The 26,167-nt window shown below is 37.2% G+C and overlaps 1 protein-coding gene across 11 annotated transcripts in view; it reads right to left on the reverse strand.

Annotated features, from left to right (window-relative positions):
* Positions 1 to 26,167, reverse strand: part of FKBP5 (FKBP prolyl isomerase 5) — a 128,321-nt gene that overhangs the window by 22,994 nt on the left and 79,160 nt on the right. For all 11 annotated transcript variants that reach the window (XM_070245499.1, XM_070245498.1, XM_023624815.2 and 8 more), the window contains 2 exons: positions 13,314 to 13,456; positions 12,255 to 12,369 (listed from right to left, as the gene is read on the reverse strand). In XM_070245499.1, coding sequence (XP_070101600.1) covers positions 12,255 to 12,369; positions 13,314 to 13,456 — 258 coding nt within the window. The remainder of the gene's footprint in view (positions 1 to 12,254; positions 12,370 to 13,313; positions 13,457 to 26,167) is intronic.

The raw sequence follows: 26,167 nt of genomic DNA on the forward strand, positions 1-26,167 counted from the left end.
AAGACGTTAGCTCTGGTGAGTGTCTGTTTTTCCCTTTTCTAATTATAGTAGTTGGTGTCTGATCACTTTGCACTCATTCCCAAAACAATGACTGGGTCATGGGGATCTGAATGGGGATATTGTAATGGCATTACTACTAGACAAGACCGGTCATTTGGCCAGAGAAAACCAGGTTGTGACAGGTTACTCCCACTCAGCAAGGGTTCTCTCTGCTGTCTAATTCATGCCAAATGAGCTTCTCTGCCTGCGTCTCCTGCCTAATACAGCAGAGCATCCAAGAGACAGTGGGATCTTAATGATCCCCTGAAAAGGCAAATGAGGAAGCAGAGACGGATTGCTCATCACTGATTAGATGAGCAACTGTTCCCATCAGCGTGGTGGTCAGGCTTCCCCCAAGCTGCGTCCGTTCCTCCTCGGCACCATGTTGTGCTGTTCGAGATGAACAAACACTACTGTCAGACTGCTTGTGTAACTGAGGGACAGACGCTGAGGGCAGGCGTGGAACCCGGCTACTTGAATAGAATGATATCTACGCCAATAACTTATGGATCTTAGTCTAAACAGGAAGCGTACACACAGCAATAAATTCTACACCAACACAAATTCTCATCACTCTTCTCTTCATACCACTATAGCACTTTTAGTCAGACCTAGATTCTAGTCCCATTCTGTCACCTAACAATTGTGGCTTTGGGCAAGGTCATTTAAATTATCTGAAGCTCAGTTTCCTCATCTACAGAATAGGGGAAATAATATTAGCTAACTCATAATTGTTGAGAGGATTAAACAGCAATTGAATTAAAGCTTTTAGCACAGTATCTGGCATTTATTCATTCATATGTCAGGATGTCTGTCATGTGAAAACACTGTGTTACGTGTGGATACACAGAGATGAATTCAATAAATGTTAGCTAGGGTTATTTTCCTGTAATTAGTGGTAAATTATACCAGATTAAATATGTTTTAGAACTTGGTATAAGAAACCACTTAACAGCTCCACAGAGAGAGCTGTCAACGTATGAATAAGACGCAAAGTAGCCGAAGGCAGCGTCTTACGCTTCTTTTGTACCTCACAGTGCCCAACACACAGTTCAGGGCCAGAAAGTAAATATTTATTTAATGATTAATCTAAAAACAGGGAATTCAGGAAAACGGTAGTAATTTTCACTCATTTATAGGAATTTTCCTTTTTGAATATATTAGTCAGTACTCCTATTTTTAATAAATTCCAAGAGCTGTTTAAATTGTTTACTGATAGGGAGCTTTTGTTTTTTAATACTATTCTAAAATAAACGATCCATTGGCTGGACTTTTTTCTATAATGAAAAATACTACTTTTTACTGAGATTTTACTCTACCTGAAGACTTGAAGATACTTTTTAGAAGGAGCTATATAAATCCAAAATATTTGAAAGAATAAACACTGTCAATTTTAGACCAGGTGGCACACTTCATTATTTTGTGGAAACATATAATAAAATGGCTTCAAAAATTGCCTCTCTTGACTTATTCGCCAGGACATTCATAAATACTTCAAAAACATGTGAAAAACAAACCAACCCCAAAACCCTCACAGCTCTGTTCAATCTCAACAGAGTCAAATCTTTCCTCTATTTTCGATCTTTGGCACCATTTTGTTTTTTGTGTTTTATTTATAAAGAGCATATAGCTAGATTTTGTTGTTGTGGTCGTCATTTTACCCTTATGAGAATTTTTGCCTTTAATAGGTGACTTTATCTCATCTATATTTTTTGTAAGCACTGATATGATTGGTTTTATTCCTACCCTCTTATTTTAGGTTTTCTATATAATATTTTCTGGTTATTTTTCCTTTGCTACTTTTACTGGATTGATCAAATTTTCCTCATTCCTCTACTTCTTCACTCCATATAGGGTGGTTTTGAAGCTCTACACGCTATTCTTACCGGTACCTTCCATTAAATTTTAAACAAATCATTTAAAGACATATATATATATATAACCAATGTTAAGAATTAACCAGCATAATCTCCCCTGGAATAAGAAAATAATTTTAGACAATTTTGCCTCCCCTCTTCATTTCCCATCCACACCACATTTTGTTAAAATAACCCAAAACCTATCTCCAGACTCTTAAACTATTATTATTTTTAACATTATAGTTCTACCATTTCAGCGATCTTTCAAGATAAACGTATCCAACTTTGTTGTCATATTATGGAAATTAACTTCTCACTCACTAATGTTTCTGATGCCTTGAGTCTCTACTTCTTGGCTTTATTTTTTGTGATGTTTTAGTATATGTCATAGTATTTTTTCCAAAAACAGCATGATCTGCACATTCCAAAAAGTTAATTTTGTTCTCATACTTAGTTTGGTTGAGTACAGAAGCCTAGATTCAAATTACTCATAGTTGTAGACAATGCTCAAAGCATTGTCTTTTACTATTTAGTGTCACAAATAAGAAGTCTGATGTCACTCTAATTCTCACTCCTTTGCCCATATCTTGTTACACCTTGGAGGAATTCAGAATTTTCTTTTAAGCTATGGAATTAATTTCACTAGGATCTATCTAGGTGAAAAAGCACACCTTACTCCTATATGCCACTATCAACTACCCCTTTCAATCTTAAGACTCTTCTGTCTTCTCCAGGAAATTATTTTCTGTTACACATTTGTTTAGATGCATATTGCCTATATCATTCATGTCTTCTAATTTTTCTATGTTCTGAGATATCCTTGACTATCTTTCAGATCACTAATTCAGAATGGAAGGACTGTCCATTTTGTTCTTCAATCCTTCCTCTGAATTCCAATTTTGATAATCATATTCTCAATTTCCAGAAACTCTCTTGTCCTCCCTTTCCTTTTCCAGAGAAGCTGGATTTTTGACTTACGAATTTAATATTCTGTTAAATCTCTCTGAAATAATAATTAGTATTTTAAAAGTTCTCTTCTACTACTTCTAAGTCTATTTTGGTCTTCTTTCTCATGGTATTTGCTGATGATTCTTTGTTGTCTATTCATATTATAAAGGAAGGATTAAGAAAGACGAAACGATTATAGTTACCTGGCACAGTTTTTCTCAGCAGTTGGATATATTCCCATGGTAGGCCTTTTCCCAAAAGAGGTGGGCCGACTGAGGGAATCTAAAGGGGAAGATTCCACAAGCAGCTATAGAGCATTTATTATGTGCTGAGTACGGTGTGCACAGGAAGTTTGGGGACACCTTCCCCCGCTGGTGACGTATGAACAAGTTTCACTTCAGGAGCAAAACACTTTAGCCTATTTACCTGTTGTGTAGAGCTGCTATTTCACTTTTTTCCCCTTTTTTCACCTATTTCACTTTTTCCCCCTTCAAAAGTGCTTTAAAAGTTTAAAGATACTTCACATTCTCATTCTCTAGTCCAAGTCCTAACCCGTGGAGTCTTCTGAGGCAGACCCCTATTTTATTTTAGAAATCTGGCCTTACTGGCTTTAGCCTGGGAGCAAAAGTACAGCCAGACCCTAGAGTAGTAGTTCTTAATCCTTGGCTGCAAACTAGAATCCTCTGGGGAGTTTTAAAAAAATACTTGTGCCTGGAGTTCCATCCTTTGAGATCTGAGATTCTTATTTAAGTGGTCTGGCTAAGGCCTGGGCATCAGGATTTTAAAAGCTCCCCAGGTAATTCTCAATTCAGCCAAAGTTAAGAACTACTACACTAGAGCTTTACTGGCCCAGCTGTCCCATATTGTTTTATAACCCAGACGATTGCCCCATAGCCTGCTTTGGCTCCCTTGGACCAGCTGACAGTGAGCTTGGAGTTCTGCCCGAGCTGGCTGAGAAGAACAGTATGTACCTCTGCAGAGGTCTTCTCTACACCTGTTCTGGGTTGGGTTTCCTGAGTCTAGTTTCCATCAGCCCAATTTTATCTACTTTACATATTCTAGAAATTCTTCATCACTTCTGATCAACTTCTTGTACTCTCCCTGTTTTCCAGCACTAATAAGAATTCTCCCTCTTGTGAAATCCTTCTCCACCCCAGCCCCCTTCTCTCATTTCAGTGGGATTTGGAGAAGGAAAGGAGGTGAGAGGGAAGGGTACTCCAACAGCTTCATCCTGCGGATTACTCTGTTGAAATTTTCACATTTGAAAATACAGCCAATTGTCTGCATTCTTTGCATTCAAATGTGGTTGGAAGCACTGTGAAGCAAGACACAGGAGAGTCACATACAGCCAGCACTTTGATGTGCCCACTCCAAGCATGAAAGTTGACAAATCAGAGAGAAGGGGATTTGGGGGAAGAGGAGCAGGGAGTTATTTAGAGCCTTTTGTCAGTCAGACTGGATTTTCTAAGACAGCAAATCTTAAAAGTAACGATGTAGCCACTATTGGCAATTAAACTAAAGTACGATGACTCAAGTTTCAGTCATCATGGTAATGTCAATTAGAGTACCTTAGAACACAGTGACTTTTTTTTAATGGAAAAAAGACGACAGAATAAAAATTACAAGATGGTCATCTTAACTGACACAAGAAAAAACACACTGGAACACAATCTAAAAATTGATTTGCAAGCATTAGGATCTTGACAGAGAGTAAAAATCAAAGTAAAAATCAAAATTTCTTTGAGAAAGAAGAAATCTTGTCAAACTAATTTAAGTTCTCTCTTCCACAGAGAGACATACAAATTACTAAAAGGAAAGAAAGACTACAATTCAGCAAAAGCCTTTTGATTCAGTCCATAACATTACTCTTCAAAAAACGAACATTTTTGTTTGATGAGTGTTAAAAAATACAGTGATTATTTTGCAATATATACAAATATTGAATCATTACATTGTATACCTGAAACTAATACAATGTTATATGTGAATTGTACCTCAAGAAAACAAACAAAAACAATGAACCAAACCAAAACCCTGGAGAAATATGATTTAGGTAAGATTACTATTAAGAAGATATATAATTAATCTGAAGACTCTTATTAAAGACAAAAACAAATTAATCACGGGGTCTAGGTCAACTCTGATAGAGCAAAAAGGATTTGCTGACAGAGTAGATGTAGGTAGGATATAAGAGAAAGAGGAGTCAAGGATTTCTTTCCTTACATCTATTTAAAGGAAGCAAAACAAATTATATAAACATAACATAGAGGGCCAAAAGAAGAAATTAAGCGTCCACCATGTACTAGGCACCTTTCTTCATTTAACTGTCACAACAACCTGTTGAGGGTTAAAGATTATTCCTATTTTATAGATACGAAAACTAGACGCTCAAGCTGGTTAAGTAACTTGTCTAAAGTCATAAAAATACTAAGTAGTGATTCCAAGATTCAAAACTCAAATCTATCACTTCCAAAGCATGTGTGCCCCCTCCCCTCACTACTTTATTCTACCTTTACACAGAAGCGACAGAAACTTTGTAACTCTGGCATATCTATAATGACATAATATAATGGGTGATCATTGTCTATTGTTCTCTTTTACTGCAGAACTGGCTTTATGTCTAGGATTTATACCTGGTTTTGAATCTAAGGGCACGAGTGATGCTACAAAAAAAGGCAAACCAGTAAAGACTGAGAAGACTTCAAAAACAAATGAGACGATCTTGGTTTCTGGCAGGGACCACTTTTCAGTCAAACTTCTGTCCTCCTCCCACACACAGCTAACTTGTTTCAAAGAGCGAAAGCAGGACATCTTTACCTTGATAAGCGAAAATATAACATCATAAATTTTTATTAAACTGATTTGTTCCAGAAAACCAAAAAGGGCTTTTGAGAGAGAAAGTAAAAATAAACCATTTACTCTAAAATTTCCCAGGAAAGTACAATCTAACAAGACAAGAGACAAAACGTTAGTCATTGCCCTTTCTTAATATATTTGGAAACAGAAAAAATAAAATTACATAAAGGATTATTCAGACATTTAAAAAATTCCATTCATAGTGGTTTACTCTTCATGCAAAAAGGAAGGAGATAGAAAGAAAAAAACCCCGAAACATGTATCTGCTCATTTCTGCAAAAGAAATACAAGAAGAGTAAACCAGGAACTAATGAGACTGGTTACCCACAGGAGGTAAGTAAGAACAGGATGGGGAGATGGGGACAGGTTAGTGGGGATGAGGGAGAATAACACTTAAGAATACATCATTTTATACAGTTCAGAATCATGGTAAGGCCTCATGCACCCAAAAAAACAAATACATAACTAAAATCAACCAGAGTGTGGGGAGAACCCCAAATAGAATGCAAACAGTAACCAGTGAAGCTAACTGTATTACAAATGGGTAACAACATAACGATACTGAAGGGAGTGAAGAAGAAAGAACTAACCCAAGTTGAAAAACAGTGTTTTCAATGTATACTTATAAGGCTAATGACAAAAGGAACCATACACAAATATTTCCTACTTAGGAAATTTTGTTGTTGTTGTTGTTTTGGGGTTTTGTTTAGCTGAGGACGATTTGCCCTGAGCTAACACCTGTGCCAATCTTCCTCCATTTTGTATGTGGGTCGCTGCCACAGCATGGCCACCAACGAGCAGTGTAGGTCTGCGCCTGGCAGCTGAACCTGGGCTGCCAAAGTGGGGCGTGTCAAACTTAACCGCTAGGCCACGGGGCCAGACTTGGAGATCTGTTTTTCACAGGGATATGGGTTGGCAATTCTGAAGCTACTTTATGTACATGCTATGATTGAGCAAATAAAGAAATATATTGTGGATAATGAGAGCCAGGTTTCTCATTGCTGCAGAAAAGAGTTTCAAATAAGGAAAAGGAGAAGGTTAGAACAAACCTGTGGTGCTGGTTTGAAATTGGAAGTGTCTGATCAAAAAACGGGCAGAGGACATGAACAGACATTTTTCCAGAGAAGATATATAGATGGCCAACAGGCACATGAAAAGATGTTCAACATCATTAATTATTAGGGAAATGCAATCAAAACTACAAGATATCACCTCACACGCATCAGAATTGCTATTATTAAAAAGATGAGGGGCCGGCCCCGTGGCTGAGTGGTTAAGTTCACGTGCTCTGCTTTGGCGGCCCAGTGTTTTGCTGGTTCGGATCCTGGGCACAGACATGGCACTGCTCATCAGGCCACGCTGAGGTGGCATCCCCATGCCACAACTAGAAGGGCCCACACCTAAGAATATACAACTATGTACTGGGGGGATTTGGGGAGAAAAAGCAGGAAAAAAAAAAAAAAGACTGGCAACAGTTGTTAGCTCAGGTGCCAATCTTTAAAAAAAAAAGATGAGAAATAACAAGTGTTGGAGAAGATGTGGAGAAAGAGGAACCATCACACACTGCTGGTGGGAATGCAAACTGGTGCAACCACTATGGAAAACAGTATGGAGATTTCTCAAAAAATTAAAAATAGAAATACCTTTTTTTTTTAGGAAGATTAGTCCTGAGCTAACTACTGCCAGTCCTCCTCTTTTTGTTGAGGAGGCCTGGCCCTTAGCTAACACCACGCCCATCTTCCTTTACTTTATATGTGGGACGCCTACCACAGCATGGCGTGCCAAGTGGTGCCATGTCTGCATCCGGGATCCAAACCGGTGAACCCCGGGCCACCGAGAAGTGGAACGTGTGAACTTAACCACTGTGCCACCGGGCTGGCCCCGAAAAATAGAAATACCTATGATCCAGCTATTCCACTTCTGGGTATTTATCCAAAGCACATGAAAACACTAATTTGCAAAGATATATGCACCTCTATGTTCACTGCAGCATTATTCACAATAGCCAAATCTTGGAAGCAACCTAAGTGCCCATGAAAGGATGAACAGATAAAGAAGATGTGGTGTCTATATACATACACACTCACACAAAATGGAATACTACTCAGCCATTAAAAAAGATGAAATCTTGCCATTTGTGACAAGGATGGACCTTGAGGGTATTATGCTAAGCGAAATAAGTCAGGGAGAAAGACAACTACCATGTGATTTCACTCATAGGTGGAAGATAAACAAACAAATGCATAGATAAAGAGAACAAACTGGTGGTTACCAGAGGGGAAGAAGGTAGGGGCAAAAGGAGTAAATGGGCACAGATGTATGGTGACAGATTAAAAACTAGACTTTTGGTGCTGAACACAATGCAGTCTATACAGAAGTCAAAATACAATGATGTACATCTGAAATTTATATAATGTTATGAACCAATGCGATCTCAATAAAAGAAATCAGAAGTGTATGTACTCATGGTTAATATATATTAAATATGGAAATAATACAGACGTGTATATATGCATGTTGAGGCATATACATTTCCTAGCTCTGTCTGCTAAGAGGTTCTGGAAGCAATAACATTCCATTGCATGAGTACACCTAGCACCCAGATTGGTTTCTAAATACCATTTTCCAAGAAAAGGAATCAGGGCTCCTTGGAGAAATGGTTTATTCCAGGCCTGGGGCAGGGAAATTACAAAATGAGCCTAGAGCATCTTGTGGTGCCAAAAGTAAGGAAGTGCTTACAACACACTGGAGATAAGCTGAAAGCACACAAGAGCCAAGTTGAAGGACCTTCCAATGGCCAAATCTGGGACAATTTGAGCTACAAAATAAATAAGTATAGTAATGAATAATAACCTACAGAATAAAATAAATATCCATGGTCCATACTGATATAAATAAACAAGTGAATAAATAAACAGGAGAAGAGGCAGTCCTTCCTTACAGTAGAATTTCAATTAAATGTAGAAGGAACAATGGATATAGAAAAATCACCATTAGGTAAATATCACAGTAACAACTGCTGCATGCAAAAATCATTAATGGATGCTAAAACTACTGTGCGAAAGTGTGATGTAAAAGAAGATATTTGCATTGTCTCCTAGCAGTTCCATACCAATGAGATACTTAGGAATCACAAAGGGAAAAACAGTAACTTTACATTGGAAAAACGTGACAGATCCCACCTAAACCAAGTGACCAAAGTTAATAGCACCAGCAATGAGACAGCAACATCACCTACCTTCTGATAATGATGAACTGAGAAGGGTACAACATCACTTATGTGATATTTTTCCAAAAATACGTAACCTCAATCTAATCATGTGAAAACATTAGACAAACCCAAATTGAGGGATATTCTACAAAATAACTGGCCAGTTATCTTCAAAAGTCTAAGAGTCATGAAAAACACAGAAAGACTGATGAACTCTCATCAATTGGAGGGGACTAAGGAGACACGACAACCAAATACAATGTTGGATCCTGAATTTGATGGATCATGGACCAGGAAAAGGACATCGATGTGGCAACTGGTGAAATTCATATAAGATCTGCAGAAGAGTTAACAGTATTGTATCAGTGTTACTTTCCTGATTTTGATAAATGTACTGTGGTCAGGTAAGATGCTACCATTAGGGGAAGCTGGGTGAAGCATATAAGGGAATGCTCTGTTCTAGTTTTGCAACTTTTCTGTAAGTTGAAAATTATTTCAAAATAAAAAGTTAAAAAAAACTATTCCCATTGAAAGTATTACAGAAAGCTAGATTTGATTTAATTTAGCCTGCTCCAAAGTTAACTCTACAGTGGTAGTTTTCTGGTATTGTCTATAATTGGGAAAAGTTTTTCCTTTAAATTTAGTTGACAAAAACCTCCAGTTTTAAAATATATATTATAAATTGTTGAATCTGGGGAGTCACTATATCACAGGAAGAAAACCTCTACTTTTGTATATGTTTGAAAATTTCATTAAAAAAATTTAAAATACATATTACAGACAAGCTTTTAAACTGCTTGTTAATATACACAAGATAATTTTTCTATCATTCCTATAAATATTTAGAATTCTATCATGGAATGTTTAGGGCTAGCAGGACCTTAGAAATCAAGAGGTCTGCCCCTGCGTCACTGTGCAGGAAGGAAGCTACAGCCCAGAGAGCGGAGGTCCCCTTAGAGTCAGTGGACGTCAGAATCCTATCTCCCGACTTCTGGTCTAGGTACTTCTCTGACATTACACATCTGCACTCTTCATTTATTCTAAAACTTATCATAAACGATAACTATGCAAACACTTCAACTGCAATAGTACAGTACCACTATTTATAACCGTTTCCATTTTAAAAAACCCCCCAAACGAAATCTGAACTAATTTGCCAGACTTGCGGAAATGAAATATGGGTCCAAAGTAGTATACACAACATTAAAGATAAGAAAATCAACTGTTATGGTTTACTGTTTTAAACGAACTCTTTATTTTAAATAAGCCTTTAATAGTTCATGTTGCCATCCTTGTTTAGTGATTTGATTTTTCTCTTAATGGAAGTATTTCTCTGTTTTCTCAACTCTCTTTTTTTGAAGCACTTCAGCTCAGTGAGTGTCATCTTTCAAACATTTATCCATGTAGAAAGTGTTTACTGAACATCAAACGTGTGTAAGGCACTGTGTGTGATGCTGGAAACAAAAAGATACAGATTCTAGTCCTCAAAAACTCACTGTACACTTGGGAAATGGGTAAATGCTGATCACAGTTGTCCCCGCTTATCCACGGTTTCACGTTCTGCAGTTATCTGTGGTCAACCACGGTAGGAAAATATTAAATGCAAAATTTCAGAAATAGACAATTCATAACGTTTAAATTGTGAGCCATTTTGAGTAGCGTGGTGAAATCTTGTGCTGTCTTGCCCTGGGACATGAACCATCCCTTTGTCCTGTGCATCCCACTGTATATGCTACCCCCCTATTAAGTCCCTGAGCAGCCAACTCAGTTATTGGATCAACTGTTGCAGTATCGCAGTGCTTGTGTTCAAGTAACCCTTATTTTACTTAATAATGGCCCCAAAGCACAACAGCAGTGATGCTGCCAATTTAGATATGCCAAAGAGAAGCTGTAAAGTGCCTCCTTTAAGTGAAAAGGTGAAAGTTTTGGACTTAGTAAAGAAAAAGAATCATATGCTGAGGTTGCTAAGACCTATGATAAGTTCTATTACAGTACATTGTTATAATTGTTCTATTTTATTATTTATTGTTGTTAATCTCTTACTGTGCCTAATTTATAAATCAAACTTTATCACAGGTATGTACCGATAGGAAAAAACAGTATATATGAGGTTCAGTACTATCCATGGTTTCAGGAAGCACTGGGGGTCTTGAAACCATTCTCTGCCGATAAACGGGGACTATAGTCATGTGTCGCTTAATGACATGGATACATTCTGAGAAATGCGTCGTTAGGTGATTTTACACAAATACCATAGAGTGTACTCAGACAAACCTAGGTGGTATAGACTACTACAAACCTAAGCTATATGGTACTAACCTTGTGGGACTACCGTCGTATATGCAGTTTGTTGCTGACTGAAACATCGTTATGTGGTGCGTGACTGTACCGCACAATATAAAGTGACAAGTAGTGTACACAGTGGTATATACAACGTGCTCTGGGAGGGAGGAAGAGGGACCAGTTATCCCAGCCTTCAGAAGTGTCCTTACTCCCAATTTAGCAAATGAAGAAACAGAACAGCTTCAGGTCACTCAAATGGAAGACTGGAATTTGAATCCAAGTGTCTGGACATAGAATAGAATGAACACTATTACGCAGTTTTGTTTTTTTTTTTTTTTTTTTGAGGAGGATCAGCCCTGAGCTAACATCTGCTGCCAATCCTCCTCTTTTTGCTGAGGAAGATGGCCCTGAGCTAACATTCATGCCCATCTTCCTCCACTTTATACGCCTGCTGCAGCATGGCTTGCCAAACGGTGCCATGTCTACACCTGGGCTCCGAACCGGTGAACCTTGGGCCGCTGAAGTGGAATGTGCACACTTAACCGCTGTGCCACTCGGCTGGCTCCTATTATCCAGCTTTGATCTAACAAAATGATGAACTGTTTTATCTGGATGACAGCCTGTGAGGTGGGTTGGAGAGCCCTGACGGGGATTACAATCTACTGCTCTGTTTAGTAACTCTGTAATTTGGGGCAATTTATGCAACTTCTCTGAATTCACTTTTCTCACTTGGGGATAATAAATCTTACCTCATGAAGTTACTGTGAGAAATAAATGAACAAATATTTAAGGCAACTAATATAGTTGTTGGCACACCAAGGAGTTCACGGACTAAGAATTCCTTGATGGATGGGATTATCTTTTATTCATTTTTTGAGTTTGTAGAGGCTGGTACAATACCTGGCACATACATGTTGAATGAATATTTACTAAATGAAGTCACTATTAAATAAATGTTGAATTTAAAACTATTCTTGAGATATATTCAGTATATTTATTTCTACAAACAGATTTAAAAAAGAAATCTCTTTCATCCACATAAATGGAATGCAACTTACTTTCTACTGTTGCTCCTTCGTTTGGGTTTGAATACCCTTCTCCTTTCTGTTTGATTCTTCGGATAATGCCTCCATCTTCAAATAAATCCTCTCCTTTGAAATCAAGGAGCTCAATCTAGAAAGGAAAAAGGGATTCGGCTGAGAAAAGACAGAACAGTCAATTTAACAATTTAAAGGCAAGGGCAACCAATTCTCCTTTCATTTTACAAAAATAAAACTCTGTTTTATATTTATCTATGCATCTTAGGTATTGGAAAAGTAGGGAAAAAAGGACACTACATTTTTCAATACCTGGAAAGAACTTTCATGTAATGATAATGTCTAGGACTACATCCTGTGGGGCCACAGTGCAAAGACAGACAGGAAATACTAGGAAGACTGCCTTGTGGGCAGAAGGCCAGAGCTACAAAGTGCTGGCGCAGGACTATTTCGTCTGACTCTAGAAGCCGCCACTTTCCCACCCCAGATTCACGGAATTCCTTCTTAAAATTTAAGAATAAATCCTATGAATCATGCCTACAACCAACTAATGGTGTATTTGACCTAGGTACGATGTTTGAAGGATTTCCCCCTTAATTTTTTTAACGAGGTTTGGCCAAATATGCGTAATTCAACACAGGATAAAAAATGTATTATCACCACCTACTGCTTCCATTGAAGAAGTGAGACCTGTGACATTTACACACCTTTATAATATGAAAATAACTTACAACTTGGTTGAGGTATATTTCAACATTTATCTCCGACATTTCCGTCCTGTCTTCCGGTCAGTTTCGAGTATGTCATACTCACACCACTGACCAGAACTTTTATTTCTAAGCCTGGTGTCTTTTGTTTATTTGGATATGACTTTTTTGTGCCAGAGACACGTTTCTAAGAAAGCACTGGCACACACCCCTTGGGTTTGTGGGAAACAATTCAAGAAGCCAAGCTCCAAAATAAATAAGTTGGATCTGATTCTCAATAGCAAGCTTAGTTCCTTATTCCACTGCCTGCTGCTTCAGAGCCAGCACTACAGTAGAGCGGATGCTAACAGGGCGACATCACACACATACTTGCCTCAAAAAAGAGAGTTGCATTTGAGGGAATTTTGGGGAGGCTGCCCGCCGAGCCATACGCATATTCTGGTTTGCACAGCAAATGGCAGACCTCTCCTTTCTTCATGGTCGCCACCCCAATGTCCCATGCCTTGATAACTTGGCCTACGAGAAAGGAAAAGGCAGTCGAAAGCTAGAGGCCACATTTTCAAGGATTTAACTCTCATAAAACAAAAGTTCAAATAAATTTCCAATTCTTTACAATACATACTCAGCTAGAAAGTAGGAGCTACAAAACGAAAGAAATCAGCAAAAACTACACACTAAGAAATAAACTGATTTTTCTGATGGCTATCAGAGTGGATTCCCTGCTGAGCAGATGAAAGTAGTATCAATTTCTAAACTGCACAAAGATTAAGTCTTTGAAAAGTAGCAGTAACGTAATCTTTGAAATGTGTCTGGGCTGCAGTTGTTGCTTAATTTATAATTTCAACCATAATAATAAGTGCATGTTTTCTAGGCAGAGATGGAACAAAAATAGTATAGAAAATAGAATTTGTCCTAAGGAAGCTTGTAATTTACTTGGGTAGACAAAAACAACAAACAAGAAACCAGAAAAGTATAAATTGCATAAAGGGGCCCATGAAACAGATTTCTTTTCAAAATTTAGAATAAGAAAAAAAGTGTTTTGGCTTTTTTTAAACAAAATGGTATGTGTCCTTTTGTCAAATCACAAGAACTAGAGAAATTAGAATTTTTCCTTTTTTTTTTTTTTTGCCTACTTCCAAGAAACTAAAAGTTAACTTTACTATAGAACTGTATCAGCCTATATAATTGTACTTATATTTTACAATAAGCAGTCTCAAATCCTTTGGGAAGTAACAGAACATGTAGGTAATTTAAAGGGATAAAATATAAAATTGAGGTGCTCAGTCAATCAAAAACTTCGGTATTCAAAGTGGGATCAAGCAAGCAGTGAAGCCCAGAGGAAGTGCGTTTTGAGGAGAGCCATTATCTCGAACGGAGAGCTGCTGGTAGGATATGAGAAGAGGAGGAACCCTACACTAAGTATGTAAATAGGGATGGATAGAGCATGTGTGACTCAGGGTTTCAGCTTAGTGTTCATTAAGTATTACGATTTTTCAAGATATCAGATACATTCATTTTAGTTAAAAATTTATTATATTATATATGTCTATTATTAAAGCACACTCAAGAGTGAAAGACATAAAGTGAGAGGTAAAAGGTCATCGGTCCCCTCCTTGTAAGAAGCCACTGTTATGTTTGTTTTGTACCCTTCCATTGTGTGCTGTCGCTTTTTAAAAAATTCAAAACACAAATGACAGCATACTATACATTCAGTTCTGAACTGCTTTTTCATTTAATATACGTATCTTGATCTTTCTCCAACAGTAGAAAAGAGGATATGCATTTTAGAGGTTAAAAGTACAGGCTGTTTTAACCTCAGACACCTAGGATTCAAATACCAGGTCTGCTCCTTATCAGTTATGAGACCCTGTGCAAGTTGTTTAACCTCTGTGCCTCAGTTTCCTTATCTGCAAAATGTAGATAATAATAGTACCTGCCATATAGCTGTTCCAAGAATTATCAGAAATATGTCAAAGGCATGGCACAGTTCCTGGCATATAACATGTATTTAATAAAGGACAGCCATCATTACCATCATCATTGTAAATGCAAACAGATCTACCTCATTCTCAACAGCTGCATAATATTCCAGTCACTCTCCTATTGAGAAACATATTATCAACCGTACTCTAATAAGGATATTTGTCCATATATGTTTGCCTACTTTGTGCAAGTATATATGGAGGGTAAATTCCTAGAAGTGCAAAGGGGATGTGCATTTTCGATTTGATAGATAATACCCAAATGCTCTTCCAAAATGGCTATATCAATTTATATGCCCACACATGGTTCTACTGTGCAAACAGTCCAGAATCATCTGAAGAAATGGAAAGTCTGCTGTTGACAGGCTGCTTTCCTGTCACTGATGCTCTTTAAAGACTGCTAAGTTTCAGTGTGGGCCACTGAGAACATTTTTTTTACTATCAACTATGATATTTTAAGGCAAATACCTTATATACTCCTTCAGGAATTTTTTTTTTCTTTAAGATTGGCACCTGAGCTAACAACTGTTGCCAACCTTTTTTTTCTTTTTTTTCCTGCTTTTTCTCCCCAAATCCCCCCAGTACATAGTTGTATATTCTTAGGTGTGGGCCCTTCTAGTTGTGGCATGTGGGACGCCACCTCTGCGTGGCTTGATAAGCAGTGCCATGTCTCTGCCCAGGATCCGAACCAGTGAACCCTGGGCCGCCAAAGCAGAGCACACAAACTTAACCACTCAGCCACAGGGCCGGGCCCAGGAAATCTTTATGTTGTGGGGGTACTACTGTACATTTGTTCAAGACATTTAGCCAATTACCGAGGAGCAACGGTCAGGTACTAAGACTACAAAGGTGACCATTCCCTTCTTCCTTCCAAGGAACATGCAATGTGGTGTGGCTACTGGAGGAGAAAGATGCATATATTTTTTTCACTTTTGTTTTAAACAAAGTATGGTAAGCACCAGAGTACAAACAAGCAGCACCCGCCTTGGGGTGGGTTTGGAGCAATCAGCAAAAGCTAAATCTATAGACGATATGGACACTAGGCCTCAGAAGCTGGAAACATCAGCCCGTCCATCAAATGCACAGGAGCTCCAAGCTAAGTCAGTCACGCCCGCGCCTTTGTTTTTCTCCTCCTTTGGGAACGTTCAAGCTTCCCTCCATGGAGCTTCAGATAACGGAATGAAGCACACTGAGCGCAGAGCCAGGCTAACATGAACACAGGTATGCTTCTAAAACTGCCAATCTTGGGGCTCTTTTCTTAAAAAGCATTTCCCCTGACTGAAAAAAACCAGTACATACTCAGTACAGAACACTTAAAAAAGTACAGAAAAACATAGAGAATACAATAAAAAACTTCTGAAATCCCAGCATCTGGGGTAAACTGTCAGTTTCTTGGTTCATTTGCTTCCAATTATATATAATGTATACTTTGTTTACATAGTACATTTTTACACATACATTCCTAAAATTCTGGTCATAGTTTATTTGGTTTTGTAGCCTACTCTTTATATTTCATATTACATAAGCAGTTTTCTTGTTAAAAGATAATATATTAAAAAATGACTTTTAATAACTATATACTATTCTATCTTTTGAATATACCATAATTTCATTACTCTCATTAATAAACATTGGGTTGTTTTTATTTTTTTTACTATGATAAAGTTTCAGTGAACAACTTTGCACCTAAATCATTACAAGACTGTTTCTGCACAGTAAAAGCTCTCAACCGACACAATCAGGACTATGTTGGTAGGTTAATTTAAAACATTGCTTTATGAGAGGAATCATAAGACAGGACATAGAAATACCTCAAACATTTTTTTTAACTTAAAACATATCAAAGTATATTAGTTCACTAACTTTGTGTTAGGAGGCCATGGCCTTGCCTTTAAGTGTAGCTCCAGTGATAAGAATTTCACATTATTTTTACTGTATAAATCACACTTAGGCTTTATCATTTGCCATTTAGAATGTGGGATTCTTTAACGTGGAGTAACAACCAGAGGACACTTGTAAAGCAATCAGTATGCAGAATCCTCCCGATAAAAATGTGTTCTGAATGGCCTGCTCATTTCGCCTATCTTTTACCCACCCCTAATTCAACAGCCATTTAAAAAATGCTTTTAGCAATTCACCTTAATAAGTCTTTCCAAAAATGTTCAACTCAGTTTTCTTAGAAATAATTCCTTTCTTTTTACATTAATTTCAGTGTTTTATATAATAGCCAATGAAATTGTATAATTACAAAGAGTGCAATGTATATAAACAGGCTTCAGCGGATTCTTAGTAAGAGCCTGAGGAAGAAAAGCGCAGCCCCTACATCGCAAACTGTTGACACTTACCGCTCGGCCATACTGATGTCTGAAGCTGGCCTGGGACACACAGCTAGGCCATGCTATTCTCCTGTTGGACATAAACAATCTCACAAGACATCAACATCGGATAAGGTCATTCTGAGACCACGAAAATGTGAGAAAAAACAAGGATACTTTAAAAGTTTGTCTGAGCATGGACAAAAAAACCAAGGTCACTGCGCAACCTACAAAATACCAAACATCCCCCTCTCCTGGCTAATAGGAGTGATTGCTGCTTTTCCAGCAGGTATAGCTTTAGTCTCCTCCAGGCAGTCCTCCTCCCAGATAAGACTGAAGAGCTTCAAAGAATCACCCCACATCCTAACGATGTCCAATCCAGAGCAAAGCCCCTCTTCCTTAAACCCTTCCCCAAATCACCTAATACAAGCCCAAATTCTATAAGTCCTTTCAAACACTCTGATTGAGACATCCCACAGTTTCCCATGCTGTGCATTCTCCCTCCCTACAGAAGTAATAAACCCAACTTGTTCAACTGCAGGTGCGTTTCAGTGTTCTGTGACTGGATGGCACTGACCAGGCCCACTCAACTGGCTGACGCAGAGTGTGGGACCACACCACAGAACAGGAAACCAGTGCTATCACTCAGTATATTTACAGACAGAAAGGAGAGCATCAGTTAGTCTGGAATTGGTTAAGTAAGCTTCTACCATGTTTCCTTAGGTTCAATTCCTAGAAGTAGGAATTGAAGTACTGGGTCAAAGCATAAACAATTTTAAGATTCTTATTTTAAGATTATTTTTTTGGGGTCTAAGATTGGCCCTGAGCTAAGATCTGTTGCCAATCTTCCTCTTTTTGCTGGAGGAAGATTATCACTGAGCTAACACCTGTGCCAATCTTCCTCTATTTTTGGTATGTAGGACCCTGCCACAGCATGGCTTGATGAGCAGTGTGTAGGTTTGCACCTGGGATCACCAACCCGGGACCAGCAAAGCAGAGCCCACAAACTTAACCACTATGCCACTAGGCTGGCCCCAATTTTAAGATTCTTGATCTTTAGGATCTTAACTGTAGGTATAACACACCAAGTACATATAAATGCAATTTATTCTTACATCTGATCTGGACTTGAATTTTATTAGCTCAAGTACAATTTACTTTATCAATTTCAAGAGTCCCATTCCATTTGCAATAAAATCTGCAATAAGAATATAATGTATACACAAACGTATAATGTGGCTATCCCTAAGTTTAAATGCTTTTTCTATATACTTAACTGTAGGCAATTTAAAAAGTTTAAAAGCATACAAAGGCCTGTATAAAAGCAATCCACTGTACTTTTTTTCTCTCTTCTGCAGGGTTATATAATTTTTTATGATTTAAAAAAAATCATATAATACATTTTAAAACTTAAAACTTTATAGGTTCAGTGTAGGTTCATAAACTGTAACAAGTGTACCACTCGGGTGTGGGATATAAATAAGGGTGGAGGCAAAGCACCCGTGGTGGGGGGGATGGTATAGGAGAAATCTCTGTACCTTCCACTCCACTTGTTGTGAACCTAAGACTGCTCTAAAAAACAAAGTCTATTTAAAAAAATCGTAAAGTACCATATGATCTCACTCATAAGTAGAAGATAAAAACAACGCACAATGACATAGAGACAGAGATTAGGCTGGTGGTTACCAGAGGGGAAGGGGGTAAGGAGGAGGGTGCAAGGGGTGATCAGGCACTTGCGTGTGGTGATGGACACTAAGTAGCCTTTGGGTGGTGAACATGATGCAATCTACACAGAAACAGAAACATAATGATATACACCTGAAATTCACATAATGTTATAAACCAATGTTACAATTAAAAAAAATTAAAAATCATATAACATTTTAATTTAATCACTGAATAATTTCACATAATAAAAACTATAGTGACCACTTTAGAACATTTACAACTTTTTTATTGATTTTAAAAATGTTTAAATTGTGGTAAAATACATAATATAAAATGTACCACCTCAACAATTTTTAAGTGTACCGCTCCATATTGTTAAGTATATTCACATTGTTGTGTAACCTAATCTCCAGAACTTTTTCATCTTGCAACACTAAAACTCTACCCACTAGACGACTCCTCATTTCCTCATGTCCCAAGCCAGTGGCAAGAATTTCATTCTACTTTCTGTTTCTGTGAATTTGATTATTCTAGATTTCACCAGATGTAAGTGGAATCATACAGTAGTCGTCTTTTTGTGACCAGCTTATTTCACTTACTTTAATGTCCTCAAGGTTCATTAGTGTTGGCACATGTGTCAGAATTTCCCTCTTTTTAAAGGCTGAATAATACTCCATTGTGTGTATATATCATATTTTGTTTATCCATCCATCTTGTAGATTAACACTTGGGTTGCTTCTACCACCTTTTGGCTATAATGAATAATGTGGCTACAAACATGAGTGTACAAATATCTCTTTGAGATCCTGCTTTCAGTTCTTTTGGGTATACACCCAGAAGGGCAACTGCTAGATCATAGGGTAATTCTATTGTTAATTTTTTGAGGAACTTCCATACTGTTTTCCACAGTGGCTGCACCATTTTACATTACCACAAACAGTGCACAAGGATTTGAATTTCTCCACAACCTTGCAAACAATTATTATCTCTGGTCTTTTTGATAAAAGCCATTCTAACAGATGTGAGGTAATATCTCATCATTGTTTTGATTTGCATTTCCCCAATGATTAGCATCTTTTTGTATGCTTGTAGGCCATTTGTATATCTTCTTTGGAGAGATGTCTAAGTCCATTGCCCAGCCCATTTTATAATCAGGTTATTTGAGGTTTTATTGTTGTGGAAGTATAGGAGTTGTTTAAGTATTCAGCATATTTACCTCTTATCAGAAATATGATTTTCAAATATTTTCTCCTATCCTGTAGGTTGCCTTTTCACTCTGCTATTGTATCCTTTGATGCACAGCAGTTTTTAATTTTGATGTAGTCCAATTTATACATTTTTTGCTTTGCCTGTGCTTTTGGTGTCGCATCCAAGAAATCACTGCCAAATCCAATGTCATGGAGCTTTTCCTTTAAGATTTCTTCTAAAAAAATATAGTTTTAGGTCTTATGTTTAGGTCTTTGATCCATTTCAAGTTAATTTTTGTATATAGTGTAATGTAAGGGTCCAGCTTCATTCTTTTGCATGTGACAACCAGCTTTTCCAACATCATCTGTTGAAAAGACTGTCCTTTCCCCACTGAATGGTCTTGGCATCCTTGATGAAAATTACTGACTAAATAACTTTTAACTGTATGTTTGCATGTGAAATATGAGCATACTTAAATTACTACAGGATGAAAGCTATATAGTATTATACAGAAAGAACAGTTTTTCATATGGGGGTAGAAAAGGAGGACAAGAAAGATAAAATATTTTAATTGTAAAAGTTTTTCCTTTAAAAATATAAAAGTTGATAAACACTGAAATATAAGGTTAATCACTAATAAGTTTCAAATAATTAAAAATGCATCTGATTCGTTCTTGCTTTACTTTCACGGAGGGCCTTCCAGGACTTAGTACAAACTTCTGCTCTCTATTTTAACTCCGTGTATATTCTGCTAATATTTTATATTTAAAAAAAGAAAATCTCTTGTCATTGATAACAGTGACATTGTCTTTCTTCTTTTTACCCTAAATACAGCAAATTAGTTTTTATTGTATTTTTTTCCCTCATAAATTTTACTTGGTCTTATTCTAAAATGTCTTATAAAAGGGCTCTGATAATCACCTTACTCTCTACCAAAAGCATCTGATTATGAATTGAACAAATTAATTTATATTTTAAGATTCTTTTTAAAGTGTTCACGTCTTATGTTATATTCTATTTTTGCCATTTCTCTACTTAACTACTAAGAAAACTGATCACAGGATGATCTCTCTGCACCCTCATGGTTTACAATTTTAGAAACAGGGAGAGAAAATGGATAAATCTGTCCTGGGTCAGCTTTAATAATCAACTCTGCCAAGCTAAACTGTTAGACAGCTGAAGGCAGGAGTCATGTCTTGATTATTTTCTATTTCCCAAAGAATAACAACATCACAATATTATACGCACTAAAGGAACACCGTCCATGGTGTAATATTTAATTTAAACGGAGTTAGAACTTTGTCAGCTTCCCCTAGTCTACTCTTACTAGTACACCTGCTTAAATCGGCTTCTCCCTAATATCCACTTGGCAATGGAAATTGGAAGAATCTCTCCTCTATTGCAAGGTACCAGGTAAAGCCAAAAAAGGTACTTTCTTCAAGTTTGCTTTCTTTCTGGCTCATATTTTTGGGGAAGGTTAGAAAAATTGAATATTTTGGCCTAAAAGCCTTCCTTCCAAATTCTGAATGCTCCTAAACTGCACATAAAAAAAAAGCAGACAGATGTTAAAAATACATTTAAGTGGGAACAAGAGTATCAATAGAAATTTAAAGGGAACACATGGCTAAACCACAAACAACCCACAGGAAGTTGGCTGCACGGTTACCCATTACTAGCAAGTATTTTACTCGTAAAATGTTGTCAATGCTTAAAGTACATAAAAAAATACACTTCGATTAAAAAAACCTTTTAAAATAGGAATTACAGTATCAAGCAACAGCAATAGGTAACTGTAATAATTTTGCTTTTGATAAACCTTATTAGCTATATCATACCTGTAAGAAAAATGTCTGGTGTACAGCAGGCAATCACTAACCTCTGCTGGACCAAGACCTACTTTGTTTTTGTATCTGGTTTGGGATAGTTTTAAACCTTAAGAGCTAACATGATTTGAAAGAGACAGCCTGGATTTGAATCCTGGCTCTGTCACTGATTGTATAACTGGGCTAATTACTTAATCTCTCTATACCTTAGTTTCCTCATATGTAAACAAAAAACCAAACCAAATGAAAATAAAAACGGTTAGTTATACTAGGTACCTAAACCATAAAATAAAAAATTGGTAAAGTGGACTTCATCAAAATTAGAAAGTATTGTTCCCTGAAAGAACAATTAAGAAAATGAAAAGGCAAGTCAGAGACTGGGAGAACATACTTGCAAAGTATATATCTGATAAAGTGCTTGTCTTGTTGAGTACAACTCAATAAAAAGGTAAGTGATTTTTTTAAACGGGGAAAAAGATTTGAACAGATACTTCACAAAAGAAAATATACAAATGTCCACTAAGCACAAGAAAAGATTCCCTCAACATCACTAGTTATCAGGAAAATGCAAATGAAAACCAAAATGAGATACCATTTCACACCCATTAGAATGGCTAAAGTTAAAAAGACTGACAATACTATGGCAATTGACGAGGATGGGAAAACTAACTCGCATGCTCTGCTGGTGAGAATGCAAAATGGTACAGCCATTTTGAAAACAGTGTGGCAGCATCTCATTAAGTTAATAATAACTTAATACCACTCCTCGGTATATACCGCAAATAAATGAAAACACATCCACATAAAGACATGTATGTGAATGTTCATAACAACATTGATGGCCCCGAATTAGAAAAAACCCCAATGTCCAATTTTTGAATGGATGAACTAATTGTGGTATTTCCTTACTGTGAAATACTACTTGGCAATTCAACATGCATGAATTTCAAAATCATTATGCTAAGTGAAAGAAGTCAAATAACAAAGATGACATATGGTTCCATTTATATGAAATTCTGGAAAAGGCAAAACTATAGTAACAGAAACCAGATTAGTGACTCCACAGGGCTCAGGGGCCAGGAAGGACAGTGACTGTAAAAGGACACAAGAAAACCTTTTAGGACCAGGAAACTGTTCTATAACTTAACTGTGGTGGTGGTTATACAACTATTACCAAAATTCATCAAGCTGTACACTTAAAAGGGTGAATTTATTATACGTAACTAATACCTCAATAAAAAAAACTCAGACTCTTAGACACAAATGTTAATATGCCTAACTGTCCCCTAAACGACACTAAATAAGCTGTACAATCTAAAAAATAGTAATAGTATTGGTCTATGAATTAAATAATACACATAAGACCCTTTGCCTGGCATTATAAGTACTTAAAAAGTATTAGCTATTGGTCTTTCAATATATATTTTACCCCTCTTACCCTAATATGCTAATGACTGACTAAATTAACAGGTATTTTTACTGATGATCATGGGTCACCCTGAACTAATAGTTAAAGGCAGAACGCTGGTATTTACTTCATTAAGGCTTAATGTCAATAGTAAGGGAGAAGTATAGGTATGTGAAGGATCCAAAATTATTGGTTTGTTTCTCTTACTTCTCAAATCTGGGGGAAGAATATAATAGGTAGGAGTTTTAGCTTCATAATTCCCAGCCATGTTAGTCACATACCAAGAGCACCAAAACCAACTTTATCGACACAGCCTTCTATGAGAAATCACCAGACCTTTATAGGGGTAGGTGGGAAGGGGGTGAAGACCTAGTGCTCTTGGATTTACTTCTAAGAACAGAGGTAGAAATGATTCTTTCATTCCCCTAATCTATCCCTTCCCAATTTTAGTGATAATCTATTTGCTGGAGGGAGGGAGGGGAAAAGAACAGAACTCCCATTGTGGAAGTATATTCAAAAGTCCTGAGTCATTCTTATTTCAACTTCTTACAAAATGGGTTATGGACACAATTCTAGGAATTCAGAACATGTAATAAAGATTTAGTTAAGAAAACCCAATGAAAGAAACCATCATCTCTTCATTCTAATTTCTGTAACATTCTGTAGTGGTAACAATCAGATGTCCTACGTTGATTCAGTTTTTGTCTTTCCAGACTTCCTGGGGCTAAAAAAGGGCGGTTAAGCATTGTTTCAAAAGGTTTGTATGCAGGCACAGTAAATACGGGAGTTAGGACCCAAATTGCTATAACACAGTTCTTGCCATTCCATTACGAAACCAGCCAATAATCCTAGTACAGTAACAACAGTAATAAATATTTGAGTGCTTCTATATGTTAGGCTGAGTGGTAAGCAATGGTGTGTAATCATTTAATTGTCAATATATAGTAGTATATAGTATTATCATCACTTTGCAGTGGAGGGAAGTAAGGCACAGAGGTTAAAAGATGGTACAGAAGTAGACACACAAATGGCCAACAGGTACATGAAAAGATGCTCAATACTACTAAGCATCAGGGAAATGAAAATCAAAACCACAATGAGCTATCACCTCACACTTGTTAGAATGGCTATTATCAAAAAGACAAGAAATAACAAGTATTGGTGAGGATGTGGAGAAAAGGGAACCCTTATGCACTGTTAATGGGAATGTAAACTGGGACAGCCTCCATGGAAAACAGCATGAAGGTTCCTCAAAAAATTAAAAATAGAACTACCATATGATCCAGCAATTCCACTTCTGGTATTTATCCAAAGAAAATGAAAACCCTCACTCGAAAAGATATCTGCACCCTGTGTTCACTGCAGCATTATTTACAACATCCAAGATATGGAAGCAACCTAAGTGTCCAATGACAGATGAATGGAGAAAGATAATACGGCGCATATATATATACACAATGGAATATTGTTCAGCCATAAAACAAGAATGAAATCTTGTCATTTGTGACAACGTGGATGGACCTTGAGGGCATTGTGCTACGTGAAACAAGCTAGATGAGAAAAACAAATACCGTATGATCTTATACGTGGCATCGGGAAAACAAAAAAAACACAAGCTCACAGATACAGAGAACAGACTGATGGGTGCAAGAGGTGGGGGGCAGAGGGTGGGCAAAATGAGTGAAGGGAGACAAAAGGTACAAACATCCAGTTATAAATGAGTCATGGGAATATAACGTACAGCATGGCTACTATAGTTAGTACTGTATTGCTGTATTGAACATTCAAATTGAGAGTAGATCTTAAAAGTTCTCATCACAAGAAAAAAAATTCCATTAACTATATATGGTGATACATGTTAACTAGACTTATTGTGGTGATCGTTTCACAATGTATACAAATAGCAAATATCAAATCTGTTGCCAATCTTCCTCTTTTTTTTTTCTCCCCAAAGCCTCAGTACACAGTTGTATATCCTAGTTGTAGGTCCTTCTAGTTCTTCCATGTGGGACGCCGCCTCAGCACAGCTTGATGAGCAGTGTGTAGGTCCATGCTCAGGATCTAAACCAGCGAACCCCGGCCAGAGAAGCAGAGCACGCAGACTTAATCACTACGTCACTGGGCTGGCCCTAGTAAGTGTATTTTTAATGCAATTTTTACAGATAAGCTCTCACAATTCTATTTTAATCACTGAAGTCACAAAAGAATCCCAAAATTAGCATAACTTTCTACTGAAATATTTCTATTTATTCCCTTGGGAGAGGTACAATATAAGGAATCAAGAGAGTTCAATGTACAATATTTATACTACAGTCTATTTATATTATTTTTCTTCATTTTAATGAAGTAGCAACTGCTATAAACACATAAGTGTAAAACTATAAACTCCTAACCACTGTTTCTTGTGTCATAGGCAACTGAACACACTATGTTATAGCAGTTTTATCAGAAGTATATATGCTGCCCTAGCCTCATACTTCTAATTATCATCTTAGGAGGGCCTCTACAGGCTCTGTCATTGTGTTGGTTTTAGTCTTCCATGGTTTTTGCTCCTGTACTCTTCACAGTAGGTAAAAGAATGACTCATAGATGAGGATTAATCTTCAAGCTCTTCTGCAGACACCTCCTTTTTATAGGAGCAGGGAAGCTTAGGCAGCTTCCTCATGTTAACACATTGCAGGGAAGGGCAAAGACAGGAGCGCTGGCTTCCTAACACCAGCTAGATGCTCTTCCCATGAGACCACGCTGTCTCTAGATAGGTGTGTCATTTGTACCTAGTCAACTGAGTATTGCCTCTTTTCTCTCTGCTCAAAATTCTAGGAAACATGAAAGACTCATTCACT

This window comes from Equus caballus, chromosome 20 (genome assembly GCF_041296265.1).
Source record: "Equus caballus isolate H_3958 breed thoroughbred chromosome 20, TB-T2T, whole genome shotgun sequence".
In the NCBI taxonomy this organism is placed as follows: domain Eukaryota; kingdom Metazoa; phylum Chordata; class Mammalia; order Perissodactyla; family Equidae; genus Equus; species Equus caballus.